The sequence below is a fragment of the Erinaceus europaeus genome, chromosome 5 (assembly GCF_950295315.1).
Source record: "Erinaceus europaeus chromosome 5, mEriEur2.1, whole genome shotgun sequence".
NCBI classification, from domain to species: domain Eukaryota; kingdom Metazoa; phylum Chordata; class Mammalia; order Eulipotyphla; family Erinaceidae; genus Erinaceus; species Erinaceus europaeus.
In genome coordinates this window covers 5,645,044-5,669,882 of record NC_080166.1, presented here as the reverse complement: position 1 = coordinate 5,669,882, position 24,839 = coordinate 5,645,044, and the positions used below count along the sequence as shown (strand labels likewise).

The following is a 24,839-nucleotide window of genomic DNA, read 5'->3' as shown; positions in this document are numbered from 1 at the left end:
CTCTCTCTTTCCCTAATAGGGTGGAGCTGTGGGGAAATCAGGGCTCCAGGACACATTGGTGGGGTTATCTGTCCAGGGAAGTCTGGTCAGCATCATGCTAGCATCTGGAGCCTGTTGGCTGAAAAGAGAGTTAACATACAAAGCCAAACAAATTGTTGAAGAATCATGGACCTAAAGGCTGGAATAGTGCAGATGAAGAGTTGGGGGGGTGTTCCATTTTGTAGATAGCTAGTAGGCATATTTTAGTTATATTCTAAAGGGCCTGTGGCTGTATTATTTAACCATAGTTCAGATAATGTTAAAATCACCCTTAAGAGATAGAGGGAGGTATAAAAGACCAGTTAGACATAGTAAAACCATGTTAGTATTAATTCTGGTGTAAGTTGAAAAAAATAAATGTTCTTTATTTCATTGTTATAAAACTTTGTTAGTGCCTATAATGCACACTAAACATTAAATCGTGGACAAATATGAAAACTTATGAAGATAATGTAGAAGCCTAGTTTTGTATATGATTCCCTTGTTAGCCATTGTTCTTTGACTGAATAGTTTATATATTTGCCTCCTCAGAGGTAGATGACCAAAAACAGTTCTTTAAACTATTCTAAGATAGTTTTATATGATTAAAATTTAATTTGAGTCATTTTAAATTTTTTGAGTATCACAAAGCAATAGTTACTTAATAACAAGCAACTTAGGGAGTCAGGCGGTGGCGGCGCAGTGGATTAAGCGCATGTGGCGTAAAGCTCAAGGACTGGCGTAAGGATCCCGGTTCGAGCCCCCGGCTCCCTACCTACAGGGGAGTCGCTTCACAGGTGGTGAAGCAGGTCTGCAGGTGTCTATCTTTCTCTCCCCCTCTCTGTCTTCCCCTCCTCTCTCCATTTCTCTCTGTCCTATCCAATAACAACGACATCAATAACCACAACAATGTTAAACAACAAGGGCAACAAAAGGGAAAATAAAAATAAGTAAAAATAAAAAAATTTAAAAATAAAAAATAAATAAAAAGCAACTTTGGATATGTATAGATGAAAATTGAATGCAAATTAGCATCTAATATTAAAATTTAAAACCTAGCTGTTAATGAAAGCTTTTGAAACTCTTAGAACTACATAAATGACTGAGTGTGTTAATTATGAAATAGAAAAACACTGCCTTCAGAATAAAAACAAAAGGCACTTGAACGTGGACATAAATAAAGGGGTATAATTTGGAGGACTCTATGCTCATATAGATGTCATGAGTAACACAATAAAAGTTCATGCTAGATGTAGGTTTCTTCTTTGTCTTTCCTGGAAGAGAGCAAAAGGTCAAATTTGTGACAGTTGCCTCAAGGCCTAATTTAGAATGCCTTATCAGTTGATTGTAGCCATAGAAAACTTTATTTGAAGACAAACACATTTCTCTTTCACCTCTAACCCCTACTTGTGATGCTGATATGAGCAAAGAATTGTGCTACTTGAAAAAGCCACTAATGAGTAGGGATGTTCCAGTGACCAAAGATGGAACACACTGAGCAGTGGGATAAATAAAATAGGAGTGGATTGTAACCTAGGTTATAATAAGGATTTAAGAATCAGTACTTATAGAGATAAACACACAAAGATAAAAGAGACAAGTTCACCCATCCGTTAATTGTAGGCTGTCAGTGGTAACTTATTTTTAAGATATATATGTATTTATTTAAATTTAAAAATGCTTTCTTTATTAGATAGAGACAGCCAGAAATTGAGAGGAAAGGGGGGGATAGAGAGGGAGAGAAAGGGACACCTGCAGCTCTGCTTCACCACTCGCAAAGCTTTCTCTCTGCAGGTGGGGACCAGGGCCTTGAACTTAGATCCTTGTGCATTGCAACATGTGCACTCTACCAGGTGTGCCACCACCCAGCTGCTTTATTTATATATGTTGTCAATACAGATAAACGAGGCCTCTGGTCAGGTCTTGTTCATCATGGTGCCAGTGGTTAAGGGGGGTCTTGGGTCTTCCAGGACCTTGGGTATGCAGATCCTGTGTTCTAACACATTGAGTTCTCTCCTCTCCTCAACAGTGATTTTAAAAAAAAGATTATTCATTTATTTGATATAGACAGAAATTGATAGGGAAGGGGAGATAAAGAGGAAGAGAGAAGGAGACAGCTGCAGCCCTGCTTCATACTTTGTGGAGACTTGAGACTTGAACTGGGGTCCTTGCACACTGAACCATGCGTGCTCGGCCAGGCCCAGCAAAGGACTTACGCTTAATGGAGATAAAAGTAGAGAAAATTACGTTAGTAAATGAGGGCTGCCTTTGATTTACATAGTGTAGGGTCCTAACCATTTTAAAGCAGATGGTTCAACATTACTTAGTAATCTAGTGGAAGAAGAAGATTTACTGTTAGCAAAATTCATCTTAAACACAAGTGCCTACATCCCTTAAGGAAAATGCATTGCTATGTTTATGAGCTTCTCCCAGAGCAATTTAGTGAGTCCCAGGGCTTGAACTAGAAATTCAGCTTCTCTCCTAGGCTCTGTGGTCCACATCCTGTGGCGTGTGCTAGATTTAGAATGTCTCAGCTAGCTTTTGCTCGTGGGGAAGGAAAAGCTCCAATAAAACATCATTGAAGGGAGTCGGGCTGTAGTGCAGCGGGTTAAGCGCAGGTGGCACAAAGCACAAGGACCGGCATAAGGATCCTGGTTCGAACCCCGGCTCCCCACCTGCAGGGAAGTCGCTTCACAGGCGTTGATGCAGGTCTGCAGGTGTCTGTCTTTCTCTCCTCCTCTCTATCTTCCCCTCCTTTCTCCACTTCTCTCTGTCCTATCCAACAATGACAACAACAATAATAAAACAAGAGGGGCAACAAAAGGGAATAAATAAATCAAATAAAATTAAAAAAATAAATAAAATTAAATAAATATGTATGTATACTTTTATATAAAAAATAATTGAAAACTCAGGCTTGTTCTTGTAAATTTTACCGCCCTCAATTTGCCTTTTCTCCTTTTACTTAGTTAAAATATCATGTATTTGATTCGAAGCAAACTTTCTCACTTGCCCCATGTCCCGCCCCTACATTTACATTTCTTTTTTAATTTAATTTTATTTATTTATTCCCTTTTGTTGCCCTTGTTTTTTTATTGTTGTAGTTATTATTGTTGTTGTCGTTGTTGGATAGGACAGAGAGAAATGGAGAGAGGAGGGGAAGACAGAGAGGGGGAGAGAAAGACAGACACCTGCAGACCTGCTTCACCACCTGTGAAGCGACTCCCCTGCAGGTGGGGAGCCGGAGGCTCAACCGGGATCCTTTCTCTGACCAATAGTTATTAAGGCATTTATAGTATACACGAAAAACTGTATTTCTAACTAAATACCAGTAATTGAATTAATATATTTTCCATCAGGGTTATTACTGGGACTCAGGGCCTGCACAGCTCTACCATTCTTTGCAACCTCTGTCTCTTTCTCCCCTTTTTCTCCCTCTTCCTCTCTTGCCCACCTCCCACCCACTCTCATTGTTCTTGGTGGAGGAAAAAGGACAGAGACTGGTGGGCAGGGGGCGAGGGAAGGAGGCATAGAGGAGAAACACCTGCAGCCCTGCTCTGCTGCTCACGGAAGTTCTCTCCCCAGCAGGTGGGGCGTGGAGACATGAGTGAAGGTCCTTGTGCAATGTCAAGTGGTCTGGGTTCAGATTCTTCCAGTGAAGATAAGGATTGATACCAGACGTCATCCATCACCTGCTTTTTTTTTAAAAAAAAATTAACTATTTATTTATTTCCTTTTTGTTGCCCCTGTTGTTTTATTGTTGTTATAGTTATTATTGTTGTTGTTATTTGATGTCGTCATTGTTGGATAGGACAGAGAGAAATGGAGAGAGGAGGGGAAGACAGAGAGGGGGAGAGAAAGACAGACACCTGCAGACCTGCTTCACCTGCAGGTGGGGAGCCGGGGGCTCAAACGAGGATCCTCACGCAGGTCCTTGCGCTTTGCACCACGTGCTCTCAACCTGCTGCGCTACAGCCCGATTCCCCATCACCTATTTTAATTTACCTCCTTTCAGACTGAATTATCGAGTTTTATAAGATCTGCATGCTGATTCGTTCAATCATTTATTTATATAATTTGGAGCCCCTACTCCCTCCAGGAGTAAGTCAGATACTGAAGCCACAGTCTCTGTCTAACCTCTCTGCACCTTCCCAATCTATTTTTTTCCATCTGAAATATTCACTGTAGTCTCATCTCATCATCTATCAGAATCTCTCTATCAGCTATATATATCACTTTCCTGCAGCTTATATCAATCTCCTGAACTATCTGAAAAAGTTTTCCTCTCTCTTAGATTTCCCAAGTTCTACTAGTGTTATGTTCTACTAATTGTATTTGAACTGATCATGTTGTACCTTTAATTTAGTGACTTTTATACATCTTACTTATACATGTCATAATGTTTTGCACATGCTAAAATATTAAAACTTTGTTGAACTGAAATAAAATACTGTTGAACTGAAATGAAAAGTAAGTCACTGCCACTACTGCATTCAGGTGAACTATTCAAAGACAGCACGTGATACTGATTAAATTATATGATGACTTAGCTTGGCTGAGGATAATCAGATCTAACTTTCTGACAGGCTTATGCATTTTTATTTATTTTAAAATGAATCTTATGAAATATTTGATTTTCATCATAGTAAAATTTCACTGTCACAATAATGATAAGTGGCAGAGAAATATATTAATTATTGTCAAGGTGCTCAGACTCAAAATTTACCTAACTATATTGGCTTAGTCAGTCCATTATTATTAAAGACATAACTGTTTGCACACCTGCATGCCCATGTCCTGTCTCCTTTCTGAGATTTCCATCTCAGACTCATTTCGGCTTCTTGTTGCCCAAGAGTGGACTCAGATACACAAACTAACCCAAGGCACATATCATTGTGTTTCAGATTTTTCTGTAAGCAACAGATTTTTTTTTTAAAGTGAAATCTTAACAGCACTCTTGAGAAAATACAATGAGATATTACTGAACAGATCGTTCTTGTATGGTGTTGTTTAATAGCATTTGAGGAAAAGTTTGTGCATGATAGAATTCCTATATCACAGTAGTCTGATAGTTCAAGGGTGGCAAGACAGTAGTTGAATGCACATTCATCTTACTAGTTCTGGTTGTGTTTGATTTTATAATTTTCTGAAGTTTAGTTCATATTATCTGAGAATGTTTGGGCTGGTAACATCTTGACCATTTTTTTAAAATTTTATTTTATAGAGACAGAAATAGGGTAAAGGGGATAAAGATGGAAATATAGTACTGCTTCACTGCTTGTGAAACTCCCCTCTGTAGGTTGGCGGTGGGGGCTTGTACCTGGGTCCACGAGCATGTTAATGTGTGACACACCTGGAGCTTTCCGTGGTAATCTTTTAAAAAGTATTTATTTATTTCCCTTTTGTTGCCCTTGTTGTTTTATTGTTGTAGTTATTATTGTTGTTATTGATGTTGTAGTTGAATAGGACAGAGAAATGGAGAGAGGAGGGGAAGACAGAGAGGGGGAGAGAAAGACAGACACCTGCAGACCTGCTTCACCGCCTGCGAAGTGACTCGTCTGCAGGTGGGGAGCCGGGGGCTCAAACTGGGATCCTTACGCTGGTCCTTGAGCTTTACGCCACATTGCGCTTAACCCATTGCGCTACTGCAGGACTCCCTCCGTGTTAATCTTAAATGTCATTTGTTTTAAGAAATTCATTTGCAATTTAACGAGATTCTATTTGTTAACCGTAGCACTCTGTTGCATTTTAAAAAAAATATTTACTTTCCCTTTTGTTGCCCTTGTTTTTTTTTGTTGTAGTTATCATTGTTGATGTTATTGATGTATCTTTGTTAGACAGGACAGAGAGAAATGGAGAGAGGAGGGGAAGACAGAGGGGGAGAGAAAGACAGACACCTGCAGACCTGCTTCACCGCCTGTGAAGCGTCTCCCCTGCAGGTGTGGAGCCGGGGCTCAAACCGGGATCCTTATATTGGTCCTTAAGGTTCACGCCACGTGTGCTTAACCCACTGCACTACCGCCCAACTCCCTGTTGCTTTTTTTTTTTTTAATTCGGTCATTCTTAGTGTGAAGTGGTTTATCATTCTACACCAAGACCTTTACTATTTTTTTCATCTCACATAGAGCTTTTACTCAACAGAAGAGTACCATAAGACAAGTGGATATGAAATGAACATGTGATTTCCTTGGGATATTTGTTGATTGGTGTGTTTGAAATTCTACCACTAGAACCATCATAGGCCTCTGGACAGGTTGTGTGATACACAGTCTCCATATGAACTACTAGATAACCTTGAGGACTGTGATATCTGAAAACTATTCCTGTAAGCATTCTTTCTGTACCTACTCTACAGCTAATTTATTTCTTTTTTAAATATTTATTTATTCCCTTTCATTGCCCTTGTTTTATTGTTGTTGTAATTATTATTGTCATCGTTGTTGTATAGGACAGAGAAAAATAGAGAGAGGAGGGGAAGACAGAGGGGGGAGAGAAAGACAGACACCTGCAGACCTGCCTCACTGCCTGTGAAGCGACTCCCCTGCAGGTGGGGAGCGGGCAGTGGGGGGCTCGAACCAGGACCCTTATGCCGGTCCTTGTGCTTTGCACTATGTGCTTAACCCGCTGCGCTACCGCCTGACTCCCTACAGCTAATTTCATAAGGGCCTTTGCAATTTGCAGGACCAGCAGTGGTTTCTGTTTCTCTTTCTTTACCTTCTAATTACATAGATCAATTAAGTCTTCGTTTACTTTTAAAAATAGTGCAATGTATTTGTATATCTTTGGAGTTTTAAAAAGTCCTACTTCATGTATTCAGATTCTCAAGTCCCTTGTCACAAGTTAGGCTTCCCATTTCCTTAATCCTCTTTTCTGGACACCTTCCAGTTTGGGATGTGTGTAGTGCAGAATACAATGACCAGACTGATTCTTGTAGTCTGAGGTTACAAGACAGTGCCTTCCTTTTTTTTTTTTTTTTTTTCTTTTTTGCCTCCAGGGTTATCACTAGGGATTAGTGCCTGCACCACGAATCCACTGCTCCTGGAGACCATTTTTTCCCCTTTTGTTGTCATTGTTGTTCTATCATTGTTGGGGTTATTATTGTTGTTGTTTCTGTTGTCGGATAGGACAGAGAGAAATCGAGAAAGGAGGGGAGACAGAGAGGGGGAGAGGAAGATAGACACCTGCAGACCTGCTTCACCGCCTGTGGATTGACTCCCCCAGCAGGTAGGCATCTGGGGGCTCGAATTGGGTTCCTTACTCAGGTCCTTGTGCTTTGCTCCACCTGCACTTAACCAGCTGTGCTACCGCCCGACTCCCAATTTCTCTTCTTATCACATAGAATTGTTAATGGGTTTTCTTTAAATGAATAAGATCTCTGCTATTCATAGAAGTAGTAAAGAATGCGCAGTGATAGTTTTAAGCCTACCCCAGCTTTTGCTTGTTTGTTTCTGCGTTCTTGAAAGAAACACCAGTAGCTATTTTAGGATTCATTGCTTTTTTTTTTCCTCCAGGGTTATTGCTGGGCTCGGTGCCTGCACCATGAATCCACCACTCCTGGAGGCCATTTTTCCCCCTTTTTGTTGCCCTAGTTGTTGCAGCCTCCTTGCAGTTATTATTGCCATTGTTGACGTTGGTTTGTTGTTGGATAGGACAGAGAGAAATGGAGAGAGGAGGGGGGAGAGAAAGACAGACACCTGCAGACCTGCTTCACCGCCTGTGAAGCGACTCCCCTGCAGGTGGGGAGCCGGGGGCTCGAACCGGGATCCTTACGCCGGTCCCTGCGCTTTGCGCCACTTGCACTTAACCCACTGCGCCACCGCCCGACTCCCAATCCATTGCTATTTTTAATTGCTAGATAAAAGTAAGGTTGTAGCCTGACTAAGGAAACACGTGTTGGCCCGAGACTCCTTTCCCATACCACCCCCTTTGCCATCCAGTCCTCCCACCTGAAAGATGTCACTGCTTACTCGAGGGTGAGGTTTAATACCTTGTAAATCCTGTCCACGCAACACACTCAGTGGAAGAAGAGGAGTGATTTTGGCCTCTGGCCCCGCCTTTGCAATTGTTGAGAATTGTGACTTGTGAATGGTAAGATGGGGAAGTGAAAGAAGAGAAAAAAGGGGTGAATTTGATTCCAGGCCTTTGCTGGAGGCAGTGGTGCAGAAGAAACAGAGGAAAGGGGTCTCGAAATGTTAGGTTAACGTGACCCTTGTCGTCATTATCATTATCATCGGTTGTCACGAGGGTTAGCTGCCACCAGGAGATAGGGAGTGAGGGCTCAAACCCTGACCATTAAGCTCAACCAGACATGCCACTACCCAGCCCTCTCCATGAAAGATTTTTTAGATTGATGTTTTCTTTGAGACCATCAAATTGTGTGATTTCAGTACTTGACAAATTTTTGGTTCTATATCTGTTGATGAAATCAAACATACCTCGCGTCACTTACTGAAGGGGGAAGTCATATTTTAAGAAAATGAACTGAAATTTTACAAGTCACAGAAATCTCTAGTAGAATTTAGTGACGTCATGATTTGAATTAAGTTGTCATATGCGTGATATCTCATTGATAGGCCACTAGGCTTTATCAGAGAGTACATCAGAGTTTGGCTCTCTATGGGGTTCCCTTATCTACTCAGCGAGATCCTTTTGTGGATATTATTATTAGTAATGATATTCCTATTATTTGTGAAAGCAAAACTAAAGTTTAGTGTTTTGAATGCTCCTTTGATGGGGAGATGGGAAATCGTACCCATGACTCAGCAGCCATATTGTAAATCCTTACCCCCTTAGTAAATTATAAAAGTTCTGATTCTCACTCTCAGGCCGAAGTTGAAAAACAAGATTAGAAAAGAAAACACAATTAGAACCTGAACTGGAGTTGGCGTATTGCACCCAAGTAAAAGACTCTGGGGTGGGTGGGTGGGTGGGGAGAATACAGGTCCATGAAAGATGATGAATGACATAGTGGGGGTTGTATTGTTAAATGGGAATCTGGGGAATGTTATGCATGTACAAACTATTGTATTGACTGTTGAATCCAAAGCGTTAATTCCCCAATAAAGAAATAAATTATTTTTAAAAAATTAATGTAGTGTTAGCGATGTAACCAGAGTCTCCCATGTGCAGTACCACTGAGCAGTCTACCAACCCAAATTTTTTTAAATATTATTTTTTTTAGAAAACAGAGAGAGAGAGAAAAAAAAGAAAACAGAGAGAAGGAAGTGAGAGACATACAGATAGGGTGGAGACACAGTGCAGACCACTCTTGCCATTCAAGGGGCTGCTTGGATGCCTTCCACAGAGCTTCCATGTGGTACCAGGACCTGAACAGAGGTCCACATACATGGTAAGACACATACCCTACTCTGCATGCTATTTCTTCAGTCTTAAAACTGAGATCTTTAAAATACATAACTGGGGAGTTTGGCGGTAGTACAGCGGGTTAAGCGCATGTGGCGCAAAGGGCAAGGAAAATAAAATAAAATAAAATAAAATAAAATAAAAGTCTTTTACATCAACAATGAAGGGAGAGTGGCCAGAATTATAAATTACATTAAAGGGCGCTGCTATTTAACTAGCAAATATTTTTGAAAGCTTATTCTGAAATGATGTAGCATTACCAATTGTTTAAGCAGAATATCTTTACATTTACTTTTGATTTATCTATTTGGATTGAGATAGAGATCGAGAGAGGGGAGCAGAGATAGGGAGAGGAAGAGAGACATCTGCAGCACTGCTTCACCCCTTACAAAGCTTCCTCTCTGCAGGTAGGGGTTGGGGGCTTGAACTTGGTAAAGTGTGATTTTAACTAGCCTTACTTTTTAATTTGATTTTATCTCATCATATTCTTTACTATCCTTGACTCTGATCCTTCATTTTAATGGGAAAACATGTTTTAAAATATGAAAACATGTGGTATAGCCTTGAGTTGGTTTTGTATAAAAATAAAACACCGCCCAGCTTTTAAATATTTCCTGTCATCTGACCCCTTCATCTCGAGTTGACTTTTCTAAGCATTCTTGTGGGTGCCTACTATAATCTGGAAACTGGCACAGCTTTAGTGTGCAGTGACAGTTCGGTGGTTGTGTATACCACATGTCACTGAAATTGTGTAGGCAGTGTATCAGTTTACTGATTCTCTGAAGTCCCGTTTAATTCTCCTGATTTTCTTCACACTTCCCTTTGTATGCTCGACACATGCTCTTTAAGTAAGTCTCTCATAGTACTTATAATATTTTAGAATACATAATTGAATCACTTTTCTTGATCTGGTTTTCTGAGGAACTGGAACTGTGTATAATTGTCTTTGTACATAGATGCACACACAGGAAATACCATATTCGTTGATGAGGTGGTACTTGCCACGAGTAAATACACTACTCCACTGAGTCCTCATCACGCCTGGCTTTGAATTTCTTTAATAAATGTATTTATTTAAACAGATTGCCACTTGTTTGTTCTTTTTGAAACTTAGAGTACCGATGAAGTCTAGATTCACAGAGGGCCTTGGCAGTTAGAGTACACTATTTATGAACTGGTCTTATCTAAATACAAATCTTCATTTTCCTGTTAATTTTGGAAGTTGTTGTGACAGAGATTGGACTTGGTTAATGCTTTCATTTCCACAATGGTTTTAATAATACCTGCTTTGTAGAATATACTTACTTTCTAGAAGTATTATAACTGCTTGAAAAAACTATTTGTTACTGAATTTGTCTCTTACTCTTCATTTGTTTTTTTGACCTGAATAGATCTGAATTTACTTTGGCTTAAACTCGAGTGAGATAGATCTCTTTGGGTGTAAAGCAGAATCCAAACATTTCTTTTGGGGAAAAAAATTACTCCTTTATTTAGAAGAGGTGTGTTACTATGTAAACTTTGGGACAGATGAGCTGCCACGTTGATTTTTGGAGAATGAACACTGGAGCACATCTCTATTGAAATACAGTGGCCAACGCTCAGCTAGCGGACTATAGCTGTACCTCAGTAGCCTGCTACCTTTCTGGCCCTAACGTATGAAAAAAAGAAAAAAGGAAAGTAGTCAAAGTCTTTTCCTAAGGTATGAGACTGAGAAGACCAGATGAAAGTTGTATAGTCTGTTTGTGGATTTTTTTTTTTTCCTGCGTCCCAGGTTATCACTGGTGATCTCGGTGCCTGTACTCTGAATCCACTGCTCCTGGAGACCGTTTTCGCCATTTTATGGGACAGGGCTGAGAAATGAAGTGCCTTACACACACACACACACACACACACACACACACACACACACACACACACACACACACACACACACACGGGAAGCAGGAGGCATGAAGCTGGATTCTCGCGGGGGTTCTTGTGCTCAGTACTATGTGAGCTTAATCAGTACATCACTGCCAGGCCCTCCCTGGATTTTTTTTTTAAATGCTCTAAAACTTGAGTCACTTATTTAGGTTTTGAATATGGTGAAGTTAGTGAAAGCACAGGAGTTGTCGGTCATGAGTCCTGAAGTCAATTTCCTGCCTGTGAGAATTGGAAAGAAGTCTTTAGCTGGATAGACTTTAGTTTTGCTCTAAGTTTAGATAATGCTCTACCTCTATGGTTGTTTTGAGTTTCAAATGAGAAAAGGTGAAATGCCTATTTTTTATTACTACTTAGACTTTGCTGTCCTAGTACTGCTTTCCTTCTCAGTGCTCAGGGAGGTTATGATGTCTTAATCAGGATCAAGTTTGGATTCCCACATTTCCACAAGATCTGCGTAGACATTTAGGCAGGCATAGACACACATGTTTGGATACTATTTCTACACCTTCTGCCACATTCTCCAGCTAAAGTAATGAAGCAAATGACCTGTGTGCTATACGCAGTTTAGAGAGGAACAAACCAGTTCACATCTAACGACTATCAAGAAATGCAGGGATAGAGATCTTTATTATCAGTCACTGGGAAAATAACTGGATGACAAAGATAACCAGTGGGGTGACAGAGTTGTAGCAGTGAGGAAGAATTATTATAAAGTTAAATCCTCTAAGCTTGGATAAACTTTATGTTAGCTATACTAACTTAAATAACTTTAAAATAGATAGGAAGAATTTAGTCATTGTCTTATCAAAATTCCATAGTACTGGGATGAAGGCATACATATATTTTTTAATTTCTTTATTGGGGAATTAATGTTTTACATTCAATAGTAAACACAATAGTTTGTACATGCATAAATGAAGGCATATTAATGTATATAAAACCTATATAAATTGATGATCATTTAATAGAATTTCCAAATAGATATTTTATCTGTGATTGTGTCATGGAACTATCTTATCAGTAATAGCACCCAGTGTCAAGTTTATTTTAATCCAATATTGGAAACAATTAAAAAGTGATTGTAAATTACTAGATTTTCCACTGATATGAATGGTGCTAGACATGTTTTGATATAACGTGATAATGTTTCTTCTTTCTTTGAAGTAATAAACTGCTGACAATCACACATACAGACTAAGGCTGAAAGATTATTTGATGGTGTGTCCATGAAGGGGCACAGAAACAGAGCTCTGAATCAGATTCCAGCACTGTTCATAACATAGTGCTGCTTTCTTTCCTTCCTCTTTGGCTCATGAAATAATTTTAAAAATTTAATTATCTTTATTTATTGGATAGACACAGCCAGAAATCAGGAGGGAAAGGACTAGTAGAGAAGGAGAGACAGAGAAAGAGAGAGAGAGAGAGAGAGAGAGAACTGCAACACTGTTTTACCACTTGCAAAGCTTTCCCCCTGCAGGTGGGGACCAGGGGCTTGGACCAGGTCCTTACTCATTGTAACATTAAATGCGATTAATCTATTATTTTAGCACTTGGCATCTTAGATACTGTCTACACTACTACAGAATTTAAGCAGCTGACCAGGAAGATTACAAACCTAAATGGACTAGTCACAAACAAAGAAATCAAAACAGTTATTAAGAATCTTCCCAACAACAAAAGCCCAGGACCAGATGGCTTTACAAACCTTTACAAAACTTTCAGGAAAGACTTAATACCTATACATCTAAAGCTTTTCCACAAGCTCGAACAAACAGGAACACTCCCTCCCACCTTCTATGAAGTCAACCTCACCCTGATACCAAAAGCAGACAGGGACACAACAAAAAAGGAAAACTACAGACCAATATCTCTGATGAACATAGATGCCAAAATATTGAACAAGATCCTAGCCAACTAGCAACAGCAGTTAGAAGCTCCAAAGTGCATATGTAGAAGAGAAGATAAAAGACTTCATGTGACACACCCAGGGAATAGCAATCTTTTAGGAGAGAATAGATAAAGTCCCATACAGAAAAGTACAGAAAAGTGAAAACTCACAGAAATCACACAGTTTTATTTGAGAGTTCAGAAATGTCACTTTGTGAGATATCTATTATGGTATTGGATCTGCTCTCATCTCTCCTGTCTTTAGTGCTTTAAATGGCATATACATACACACACACACATTAAGAGGAGAACAATAAAAAAATCAGGGAAAGGTTTCATCAAAATTGCCAATTCATGAAACATGTAAAAAATATAATGTAGTCAATCAGTATCTATGACTTTAGGAGAACTGTGGTGGTTATCTTTGCAGGGTGGCCTAGAGGAATGTTGGAGTGGTATAGAATTATACCCCTATTATCTCATAATCTTTAAATCATTATTAAAATATAGTAAAGCTTCAACAAAGAAGAAACTGCCAATTTAGGATTGATAAGGATATTTGTATACTTGTCCTTAAGTGTATATATATGTGTGTGTGTGTGTATTTGTACACATATATATGTGTGTGTGTGTGTAGGTAAGAAGAATAAAGCATGAATTTTTGGAGTATTGGGAAGCTATGAGCTACTATTAGACTCCATTGTCTTAGTCTGTATGCCATGGATTACTTAGTGTCAGTATTTTAGTATATTCTATGTATAACTGGTCATTTGTATCTATGATGGGTAACAACATGTGAAGCATTTCAAAGCAGCTTTTTTTTTTTTAAAGTAGATCTTCTGATTTTAATACTTCTCTTTTGCTTTAATCAGTATTATATGCTACATATTGGGTAGATTGCTTTTGCTTCTTTTTTTAAAATTTATTTTATTTATTACTGGATAGGGACAGAAATTGAGAGGGGGATAGAGAGGGAGAGAGACAAGAGAGACACCTGCAGCCCTGCTTCACCACTCCTGAAGCTTTCCCCCTGCAAGTGGGGACCGAGGGCTCGAACCCGGGCCCCTGTGCATAGTGACGAGCGCTCAAGCAGGTGCACCACCACCCAGCCCCTTTTGCTTTTGCTTCTTTCCCAAACAAATGGGATATGCACATTGTTTCCATTATTTGTATACCATCTATCCAATTACCTTGCTTTAGGAATATATTAATGCTTTTCCAATTTAGAAGGAATTGTTCTACTTAAAAACCAACGTGTTATTCTTCTATGCACTCATTCTGTAATGATTTTCTTTTGGGAGAATAGACTAGTTATTGCTGGCATCTTAACACAATACCCCCCCCCCTTTGTTGTTGTAGGTTCTATTGGGATTTAATCATGCTTATAATGATGGTTGGAAACCTAGTCATCATACCAGTTGGAATCACATTCTTCACAGAACAAACAACAACACCATGGATTATTTTCAATGTTGCATCAGATACAGTTTTCCTTTTGGACCTGATCATGAACTTTAGGACTGGGACTGTCAATGAAGACAGTTCGGAAATCATCCTGGACCCTAAAGTGATCAAGATGAACTATTTGAAAAGCTGGTTTGTGGTGGACTTCATTTCTTCCATTCCAGTGGATTATATCTTCCTCATTGTAGAAAAAGGAATGGACTCAGAAGTGTACAAGACCGCTAGGGCACTTCGCATTGTGAGATTTACAAAAATTCTCAGTCTCTTGCGTTTGTTGCGACTTTCAAGATTAATTAGATACATTCATCAGTGGGAAGAGGTAAGACATATCTTTATACTTTTTCAACCACTGCATGATGAGAATGTTAATTTTGAGGGTTTTGTTTAAATAAAAAGAACTAGACTTTTAGAATGAGTTTTATGAAATTAAGGGAGAGAAGTTTATTCTTTAATTCCATTTTTGCTTTTGGTGCCAAAGTTTTCAAATGATTATAATGAAACCCTGAGATTTAATCAGATGAAAGAATTAGTGGTGTGGGATCAGGGTGATGGACACATGACCCTACTCGAGGACCTGGGTTCAAGCCTCCATTCTTTATCTGCATGGGGGAACCTTCACAAATGGTGAAACAGGTGTCTCTCTCTCTCTCTCTTTCTTCCCCTCTCCTCTCACTTTCTATCTGTCTTATCATATAAAAAAAGAAAGAAAGAAAATGAAAAAAACCAAAGGAAAATTTGCCGCCAATAGCAATTTATTCATCATAGAGCTCCATTAATAACCCTGGGGGGCAATATAAATCAGTAAGTCAATCAGAATTAGTTATTGAATTTTACAATTTCAACCAAATTCAGGCTATGTTTTTTTTTTCAATAGAACAGAGAGAAAATACGAGGGAATGATGAGGGAGGGGAGGGAGGGAGAGAGTGACACCTGCAGCACTGCTTCACTGCTCCTGCTGCTTCCCTGCTGCCGGCAGGGGCCAGGGGCTCACATCTGTTGTGCATACAACGATGTGCATGAGAGTGTATGCACTCAACCAGGTGCACTACCGCCTGCCCCCTTCATGACAGTTCAATGTTTAAAAATTCACTTTATTCAACATGCTTTGAATCTCAGAACCCAGCCCTTCCTCCCCCAGTAGATGATTTTTATTCGCCATGAATTTTTCAAATACTGCCGTTGACTAAGATGCATCGGGTCTGATTGCTAACCCAGTTCTAATGAGATTAAACTCTGTGAGACTAAGTGCCGCGTGCACATGTATTTCATCCATTTCTGAAATATGTGTTGGAATAAATGACGCTTTAGTATTACTAAGTTGCAGATGTGGAGACTGATTTAACATCCTGGTTTTCCTCATTGTGCTTAGTTTTACTTATTATAGCCTCTCTCTGTTAATTAATTTCATTATACTAGAAAGCAGCATACCTAGGAAAGAAATTATAGCACAGAAAACCCCCAAAATAAAGTGACTCAAATGAAGTGAGTTTGACCGATATTTTACTTAAGAGGTCCGTGTGTGTATATACATACAAATACATATACATGATTTCATTTACATAGAGAGAGAGCGTGGTAAATTGAGAGGGAAGAGAACAGAGAACAGAGAGAGAGAGAGAGAAAGACACTTATAGCACCGCTTCACCACTTGTGAAGCTTCTCCCCTGCAGATTTAGACCAGGGGTTTGAACCCTGGTCTTTGAGCATCGAAACATGTGCTCTCTCTACCCAGCATACCACCATCTAGCCCCCCTGTCTGTTGTTTCTAAGCAGTTTGTGGGACCTGAAAAGACTCAGCCTGTGGATGTTCCAAAGATCTGAGTTAATTGTACTGTCACTGGGCGCAGGTTTGTATTTCAGAGTTTGCACACAGTGATTTTTAGTTTCTTTTCCATCTAAATTTGTTTTCATTATTTTTCCTAAATTCATTTTTTTAAAGTTAGTTTTAATCTGAACTTACTTGTTTAAAAAAAAAAATGAGAGTCAAAAAGAAAGTCCAAACTTTCTTAGCTTTACTAACAAGAAATATGTTTCTTTGGATTAATCGTTGCTTTATTCACTATAGAGTTATTTTTAAAGCAATTTTATGATAATTAGGTTTTGAAATTCAGGTTAATAAAATGGAGCTTCTAAAATTTTGCTTTTTGTGAGGCGGTAGCAGTGTTTTTTATGTGTTTCTCAATGACATTTTGGTTCACAAGATTCCTGGAAATGACCTGTAATAATAAAACTGGATAAGACATTGCTGAACGGCCTAGTTACAAATCACATTGAGAACATGGATTATATTTAAAATCAAAGGAAGCACACTTGAGATACCGGATTGGCCTTGTACATTCCATCTAAAATATATTAAATGTTTGGTTCTCAAGATAGAGTTCTATTAATTGGTTGAAATTAGTATCAACCAATAAAGATACTGAAAATAATTATATATAATACATTTGTTATATATATGTATGTATATATATATATATATATATATATATATATATATATGCACTGAATAATCCTAACAACTCTGGTCACTTTCCCAGAAGGTTAGAAATAGATGGAACTGAAATTCTAAATGTGAGAACTCTTGACTCCAGATCTGTGCTCTTAACCACAATCCCATACTGAGTCTCATTATATCATGTAATCTCTGTAATATATATATATATTTATATAGGATCCCAGTTCAAGCCCCCGGTTCCCCACCTGCAGGAGGTCACTTCACAGTGGTGAAGCAGGTCTGCAGGTGTCTTTCTCTCCCCTTCTCTGTCTTTCCCTCCTCTCTTGGTTTCTCTCTGTCCTCTCCAACAACAATGACAGCAATAACAACAACAACAACAATAAACAACAAGGGCAACAAAATGGAAAAGGTGGCTTCCAGGAGCAGTGGATTCATAGTGCAGGCACTGAGCCCCTGCACTAACCCTGGAATGAATATATATATATATATATATATATATATATATATATATATATATATATATCCATTTTATAGACTGCACAGAACATTACAGAAATTGGAGACTTTCTTCACTTAGACTGTTGTCCATGCAACATACAGTTGGATATTTATTTCCTGAAATATGGTTACGGAAATATTTTAACGAGTAGCCTGTAAGATCAAAAGTCAGTGATATAAATACCGAGTCAATTAAAAGTACAGTGGGCATTGTGCCTCCTTTCAGTATCTAGCCGTTTTAACCCAATTTCCCTAGAGAATGGCAGAAGGATGAACAGATGGCATCCTATCTGATAAAATGGCAGGCTATGCGGTCATAGTAGAGGACACTTCTTCACACTGATGGATTCTGATTCCTGGCAGCAGTCACAGACACCTAGGTCTCTGTGACATTACAGTATTTTAAAGATGTCACGATATACTGCAGGGACATCAGATCATTTCCATTGCTACTGTAAAATGTGATTTAATAGGCACTTACAGATATTTGGTCACCAAACACATTCAGAGTTCTGAGTTGTCAAGATCTTTTTTTTTGTAAGTGGTTGATTTACCTTGATAATAAATGAACCCTACATTTCACGTAAGTGAAAAATATTCTCTTGCTTGTATGACACTCTACATAATATCACGTACATCATGGATACTTAATGTCCTTGAGTAATGCTGTCCAAGAGGAATAAACAGTAACAAATAACTTAATTCAGATTTGTTATTTATAGATATATACAACTGAAGGCAAAATCACAGGAAAACTTGAATAGTGCTGGCAAATCTCTACCTGCCCTTTATAAATGCCACCAGGGTATGTTTACAAAGAGAAATATAACAAATCAATCATTAAAATGTTGCTTTGTGAGCATTTGGAATAAGACTGCAGAGGAAGATGTGAGTTCACCCACATGTCTTTGAGCTCTGAATGTTTTAGTACCAAGCTGGTTAATGCTAAATTCAGCAAATTTGGGGAAGTGACATGTGAACTCTGGAAGCTGCTACTGTTCTAAATGAATCACTCCCAAGGAAAGCAGCTGCTTTCTATAGGAAACTGCTTCTGTCTTCTATAAGATACTTTTTTTTTTCTCCTCTGAATTAGTTCAGCTGAAAAACAATAAGCACCAAAGCCAGATCAAGTACAGACATACTGTGAATGAAAGGCAGGGACTAAAGCTAGCCGTTATTTTAGTTAGTTTGAATGTATCAGCGGCCACTATAGAAAGTAAGAGATAACTTATCTATTAAACATGTGGTGATGAAAAGGGAAATGACAGTTATCAGATTAACAGATTTAAAATGAAAACAAAATATGGAGAGCTCTCTGACATTATCTTGAAACTTTATATATAAACCAGATAAGGTGAATATCTGATTCAAAAATCAAAAATTACCTTTTTTTCCCCAATATCCTTCAGAAAACTAAAGCCTTTTCCATTTTCTCAGCTATAAAAATATGCACTTTATTTGTACTAAGAAAGGTATTTTCCTAGTTCAACATTATTGCTGTATTTTAGTAAAAACAGTGCCTCAAAGCAGGATGCTCTTTTGTAATTTATCACAAGGGGGACCAGTTCTCTGCGATCCTCATAAGAGAGACCTATGGCGAGAAAATCCTCAGAAATTAAATGGAATATTATTAACAATTTGTGACAGTTATAAGCCGCTGAAGAGATAAAAAGTAGATTAAGAGCTTAAAAAATGGGAGATTATTCAGTTTGTGAAGGTGAAGCGTTCTAGGAACCTTGAATAATGTAGCTGTTGGTCCCAGGCATCTTGGTGAAGGAGAATGACCCTTGGCATGATAGGGAGTTAGAAATAGTGATTCAAAACCAAACTACCACTCCGTAATTGTTACTTACCTGTAAGATTCAATGTCAGGGGTGATGGAAAATTTGTGTGGAAGTGCATATTTTTATAGCTGAGAAAATGTGTTAACTGTAATTTTTGTATCTTTCAGTTATCTTCAAACATAATAAGATTAGCTGAAAGCACTTTGAGATACAAAAATTAGGGCTTGTGTTTCTCATTTTAATGCATTTATTTATTTTCTATTATCTTTATTATTGGATAGAGACAGCCAGAAACCGAGAGGGCAGGGGAAGACAGAGAGGGAGAGACAAGAGAGACACCTGCATCCTGGCTTCGCCTCTTGCAAAACTTCCCTCCGGAAGGTGGGGACGAGAGGCAGGAACCGGGGTCCTTGCACACTGTGTGCTTATCCAGGTATCCAGGTGCACCACCACCCAGCCACAAGTTTAATGTGTTTGTATAACAGATGACTGTGTCTTGAACATCATAATCCTTTTTTTTTTTTTTTTTTTTGCCTCCAGGGTTATTGCTGGGGCTTGGTGCCTGCATTTCCCACTCTCCCCCCAATTTTGTTGCCCTTGTTGCTGTTATTATTGTTATTGTTGTTGTTGTTGGATAAGACAGAGGAGGGGAAGAAAGAGGGAGAGAGAAAGATAGACACCCACAGACCTGCTTCACTGCTTGTGAAGCGACTCCCCTGCAGGTGGGGTGCCGGGGGCTCAGACCAGGATCCTTATACTGGTCCTTGCACTGCGCACCACCTGCGCTTAACCCGGTGCGCTACTGCCTGGCCCCCCATAATACTTTTATTTTTTTCTCATTTTTAGATAGTCAATGCTATATTTTTATGTCGGGTTTAGATAGCTTTATATACAAATCATGCTTAACAACAGAACATTAGTAAGGCGATTAATTCCGTAGGGAACTAATACAGACTGTAGTTTCAGTTTTTGCTTAATTTTAGCACCCTTAATTAGTTAGATTAAAAATTAACTCTTGCTATAAATTGCTCATCTATAATTATAGAATGCACAGTCTGAATATTTTCACTTTTTAGAAAGCATATAGGATTCTGAGACTTGCTGAAAGTGAATGCCAGAATTATTCTTTCTTTTTGCCTCCAGGGTTATTGCTGGGGCTTGGTGCCTGCACTATGAATCCATTGTTCCTGGAGGCCACCTTTTCCCTTTTGTTGTCCATTGTTGTTATTATTATTGCTCTCGTTGTTGGATAGGACAGAGAGAAATGGAGAGAGGAGGGGAAGACAGAGAGGGGGAGAGAAAGTTAGACACCTGCAGACCTGCTTCGCCACCAGTGAAGCGACTCCCCTGCAGGTGGGGAGCCGGGGGCTCGAACCAGGATCCTTATGCCGATCCTTGCACTTTGCGCCACGTGTGCTTAACCCGCTGCGCTACTGCCCGGCCCCCTGCCAGAATTATGCTAAGCCGGCCTCAACTAGAACTTGGCGAACCTTCTTGTTGCCCATCTCAACCAGTCTTTGTTCCTTTGCTGTGCCTTCAAGGCTCTGCAGCCAGCTCTGCCCCCAGCTCCCCCTTGTCATATCATATTTGCAGTCACCAACCCCTTTCTGTTTATTTTTACTTTTGCCGTGCTTCTTCCAGCTCTAAAGCGACTTCTTTTTCTTCAACTTTTGCATGTGCCCTACTGCTGACCAGAAAAGCTTTTCTTTTCTATCGCTCCTCTAAAAATTAGATTCAAACTCATCTCCAGAAAATAATTCATTCTGAGAGATTGTGCTGTAATGGTCAGTCCCTGTACTTTCTTTTTTTAAACATTTTTTTAGTATTTATTTTTATTTATTTCCCCTTTTGCTGCCCTTGCTGTTTTATTGTTGCTGTAGTTATTGCTGTTATTGATGTCGTCATTGTTGGATAGGACAGAGAGAAATGGAGAGAGGAGGGGAAGACAGAGAGGGGGAGATAAAGACAGACACCTGCAGACCTGCTTCACTGCCTGTGAAGCGACTCCCCTGCAGGTGGGGAGCCGGGGGCTCGAACCTAAATCTTTACACTGGTCCTTGGCGCCACATGTGCTTAACCCACTGCGCTACTGCCCCATTCCCAAGTCCCTGTACTTTCAACAGTTTTGCTGACTGACTCTATCTGAGTTTGTTCGTGTGGATAAATCTGACTTCTAATTCTTATCATGTGAATTTTCCTTTTCTTTTGCTGGGGATACACTTATGCAAGGGGGGTTGAGTGTCTAGGTTTTTCCCACGAGTCCCTTGGATATTAGAACAGTACTGGAGGTTATTGGAACTTTCACATTCTAAACCTGTTGAATAATTGCAAGGGAATGTTCAGTCTTCGTTCTGTAGCATATACTGAGTATCTTACATATACAGATGCTAGAAGTGAGAATTCAAAGCAGATACCAACTTTGTAGGAAAAACAGTCATGTGGAAAAGTAATCACAGATGCTGTAAAAGAAGGAGTGAACAATACAGCCTTTGTTTGTTTGTCTGCATGAAAAGAGAACTTCAGAGATACTGGAACTGAGCTTCAAATCTGGTGTCTCAGTTATAAAGTTGAACCAAATGGTCGGTAAGAGTGCATCCAGTAAGACTTCGTGTGCAAACAGCTTACACAGTCGATATGCATTTCTTGAATCTACTTTGCAGAATGTGGATGTAGAGGTTTAAATACGCATTGGTGCTAATGTTGAACTTATTTAGCAAGGTGTCATTGAAGCATTTTAGGCAGGAGATTTATATTTTGAATAATGAATACTGAAAGGGATTGTAGAGCTAATAATACAGTCAGGAGAGATTTATCACTGTTTCGTAGTTTTTAAATGTTTTTATTTATTTATTATTGGATAGGGACAGAGAGAAATTGTGAGAGGAGGGGAAGACAGAGAGGGAGAGCGACATCTGTAGCCCTGTTTCACCACTCGTGAAGCTTTCCCCCTGCAAGTGGGGACGGACGAGGGGCTTGAACTTGGGTCCTTGTGCACTATAGTGTGAGCATTTAAACAGGTGTGTCATTGCCTGTCCCTTGTGTTGCAGTTTTTTTTTAATATGTAGCTGGTATCAAGAAGGATACTTTTTTAAAGAAATCTTTACAAGTACTGTTGTCCTTAAAATGTTTATTTTAAATAGCCAAAAAAAAAAAGGACTGTATGTGAAGCTCATTTAGTAATGTTGGAAAATGAGAACGTAAGTTGTGAAACATAAAGTTATTATATTAAATAATATATAAAATATATAAAATGTTGAAATCAACATTCCATACTATTGATATAATCACATCTGAGATCTGTGTATCATGTTACCAGGAAAACGGTAATGTGAAGTGAATCTTACCCTTGACATTAGTATGTAGGGTTTTTTTTTCCAAATTGTGCCTGTCGTATTTGGTTTAATTTAGGGAGAATCACTTAAAGTGACATCTGTGTATGAATCCAGTTGTGAACCTTAATGAAATTATTGCAATATATAAATTTAACTAAGTCTACAAACTGAAGATTCTTGATGCCATCTTTCTCAAAATTGCATGCCCACTAACTAGCATCATTGCCCTTGTTTGAACTGACTCATACTGCCACATACTTTCTGTAGACAAATATTGATTCTTCTAAAGACACCAGGTGTACTCTACTGGTTGTGGTTCTTTCAGGTTCTATACTCTAGAACACCAGAACTGTCTTCTTTGAAATTCCCCCTTTATACTATCATAGACTCACTTGAATGCTTTGCTTTTTGCTTTTTTCCTTTTTTTTAAATTAGTGATTTAACAATAATTAACAAGACTGTAGGTTAAGAGGGGTACAATTCCATACATTTCCCACCACCAGAGCTCTTGCTTCCTCCCTCCCTTCCTCCCTTCCTCCCTTCCTTCCTTCCTTCCTTCCTTCCTTCCTTCCTTCCTTCCTTCCTTCCTTCCTTCCTTCCTCTTATTCCCACTAAGGTTATCAGTGGGGCTTGTTTTCTATGCAAGGAACCCACCACTCCTTGCAGCCTCCCTCCACCTCAAAGAGATAGAGAGAAACTGAGAGGGAAAAATGACATAGAAACCAAAAGAGAGATGGATACACTTACAGTACTGCTTCACCACATGTGAAGCCTCTTCCCTTGCAGGTGGGGCTGACCAGGGACTTGAATTCAAATCTTTACCAGATGTACCACCACCTGGCCACCTTATTCTTGTTTTTTAAGTTCTACTTATAAAATTTAAAATGATTAAGTCACCTTCATTGCCTCATTTTCACGAACTTGAAGGAATGATGTTAAGTGAGTTAAGCCAAAAAGAGTAAGACAAATACCAGATGCTGTCTTATAAGATAGAGTTGTATTATAAAAACGTAGTGAGCATAGCAGGCAGGTCTAAAGAAGGCATGCTAACCATGGTCACCTTGAAAACTAAGTTTGAGAGTAAATTTCCTTCTAAATGCATAAATCTGGGACATACTCCCTGGGGATTTAGAAATCATGACAAAATTAATCAGTTCATTTGCAGGTTCAATTCTCCACTTGGTACACTGCAGAGGAAAACAATGCACTTATGATTAATTAGTCTACTCTTTGGAACAGCAGTGAGGTACTAAAGGGTCAAATTGGAATTCTTTTTTTATAGTTTGTTTTTTGTATTTTAAACTAATAGAATTTTGTTGATAATAATTTACATTACTATAAACTGTGTAGTGTCAAAGAATGGTCAACAGTAACACCTCAAAAGAATCCTATGAGTTTGATGACAATATTTTTTCTCATCCCAGTCTATATCCCCTGCCCCAACTGTCACTGTTTTTCATAGTAAACATGTATTACTTTATCTGGGTAATTGTCTCAGTTGAATAGGCCATTTCAGTTGGTGCCATTTATAAAAGTGAATCTGTTTTAAAAAAAGGTTGATGAGACCAAAAAAAGAAAGAAAGAAAGAAAGAAAGAAAGAAAGAAAGAAAAAGAAAGAAGAAGAAAATGGTAGAGTGCATCCAAGCATCCAAGGATATTTTATTATTACAAGCAGGTGAAAGTAAACTCACTTCTAGGGATATGTTGAATATACTTATGTAATTTCTAGTAGATTCATCTTTTACTTTAATTCCACAGTTTTTAACTGATATGAAAGATTTCAGAAAACAAAATTATGCTTGTATTGTGTCAAGATAGTGGACTGAAATTGACTCATCATTGTATTAGAAATTGTCCTGGAGAGTAGTTTTTATAAGACATAGCTGTGTTACGAAACCTCGGGAAAAAATACAATTAGAACCTTAAATCACATTGGGTAGTGACTGACAAAGACCTACTTTGACTTCTCCTTCTGTCTTGCTGATGTCCGCACTCTCAATTTTGTCTTAAAGGAGTCATGTCTTAGTGTGAAAAGGAAATACATTCGGTCGGTTATATAATTCTGGTGGCTATTTTGAGTTAAATCTGACATTTAGGCCATTTTTTTAAAGACA

The 24,839-nt window shown here is 38.8% G+C and overlaps 1 protein-coding gene across 1 annotated transcript in view; it reads left to right on the top strand.

Annotated features, from left to right (window-relative positions):
- HCN1 (hyperpolarization activated cyclic nucleotide gated potassium channel 1) overlaps positions 1 to 24,839 on the top strand; it is a 313,690-nt gene that overhangs the window by 31,578 nt on the left and 257,273 nt on the right. The window contains exon 2 of the mRNA XM_007517647.3: positions 14,551 to 14,974. Within this exon, the coding sequence (XP_007517709.2) occupies positions 14,551 to 14,974 (424 nt within the window). The remainder of the gene's footprint in view (positions 1 to 14,550; positions 14,975 to 24,839) is intronic.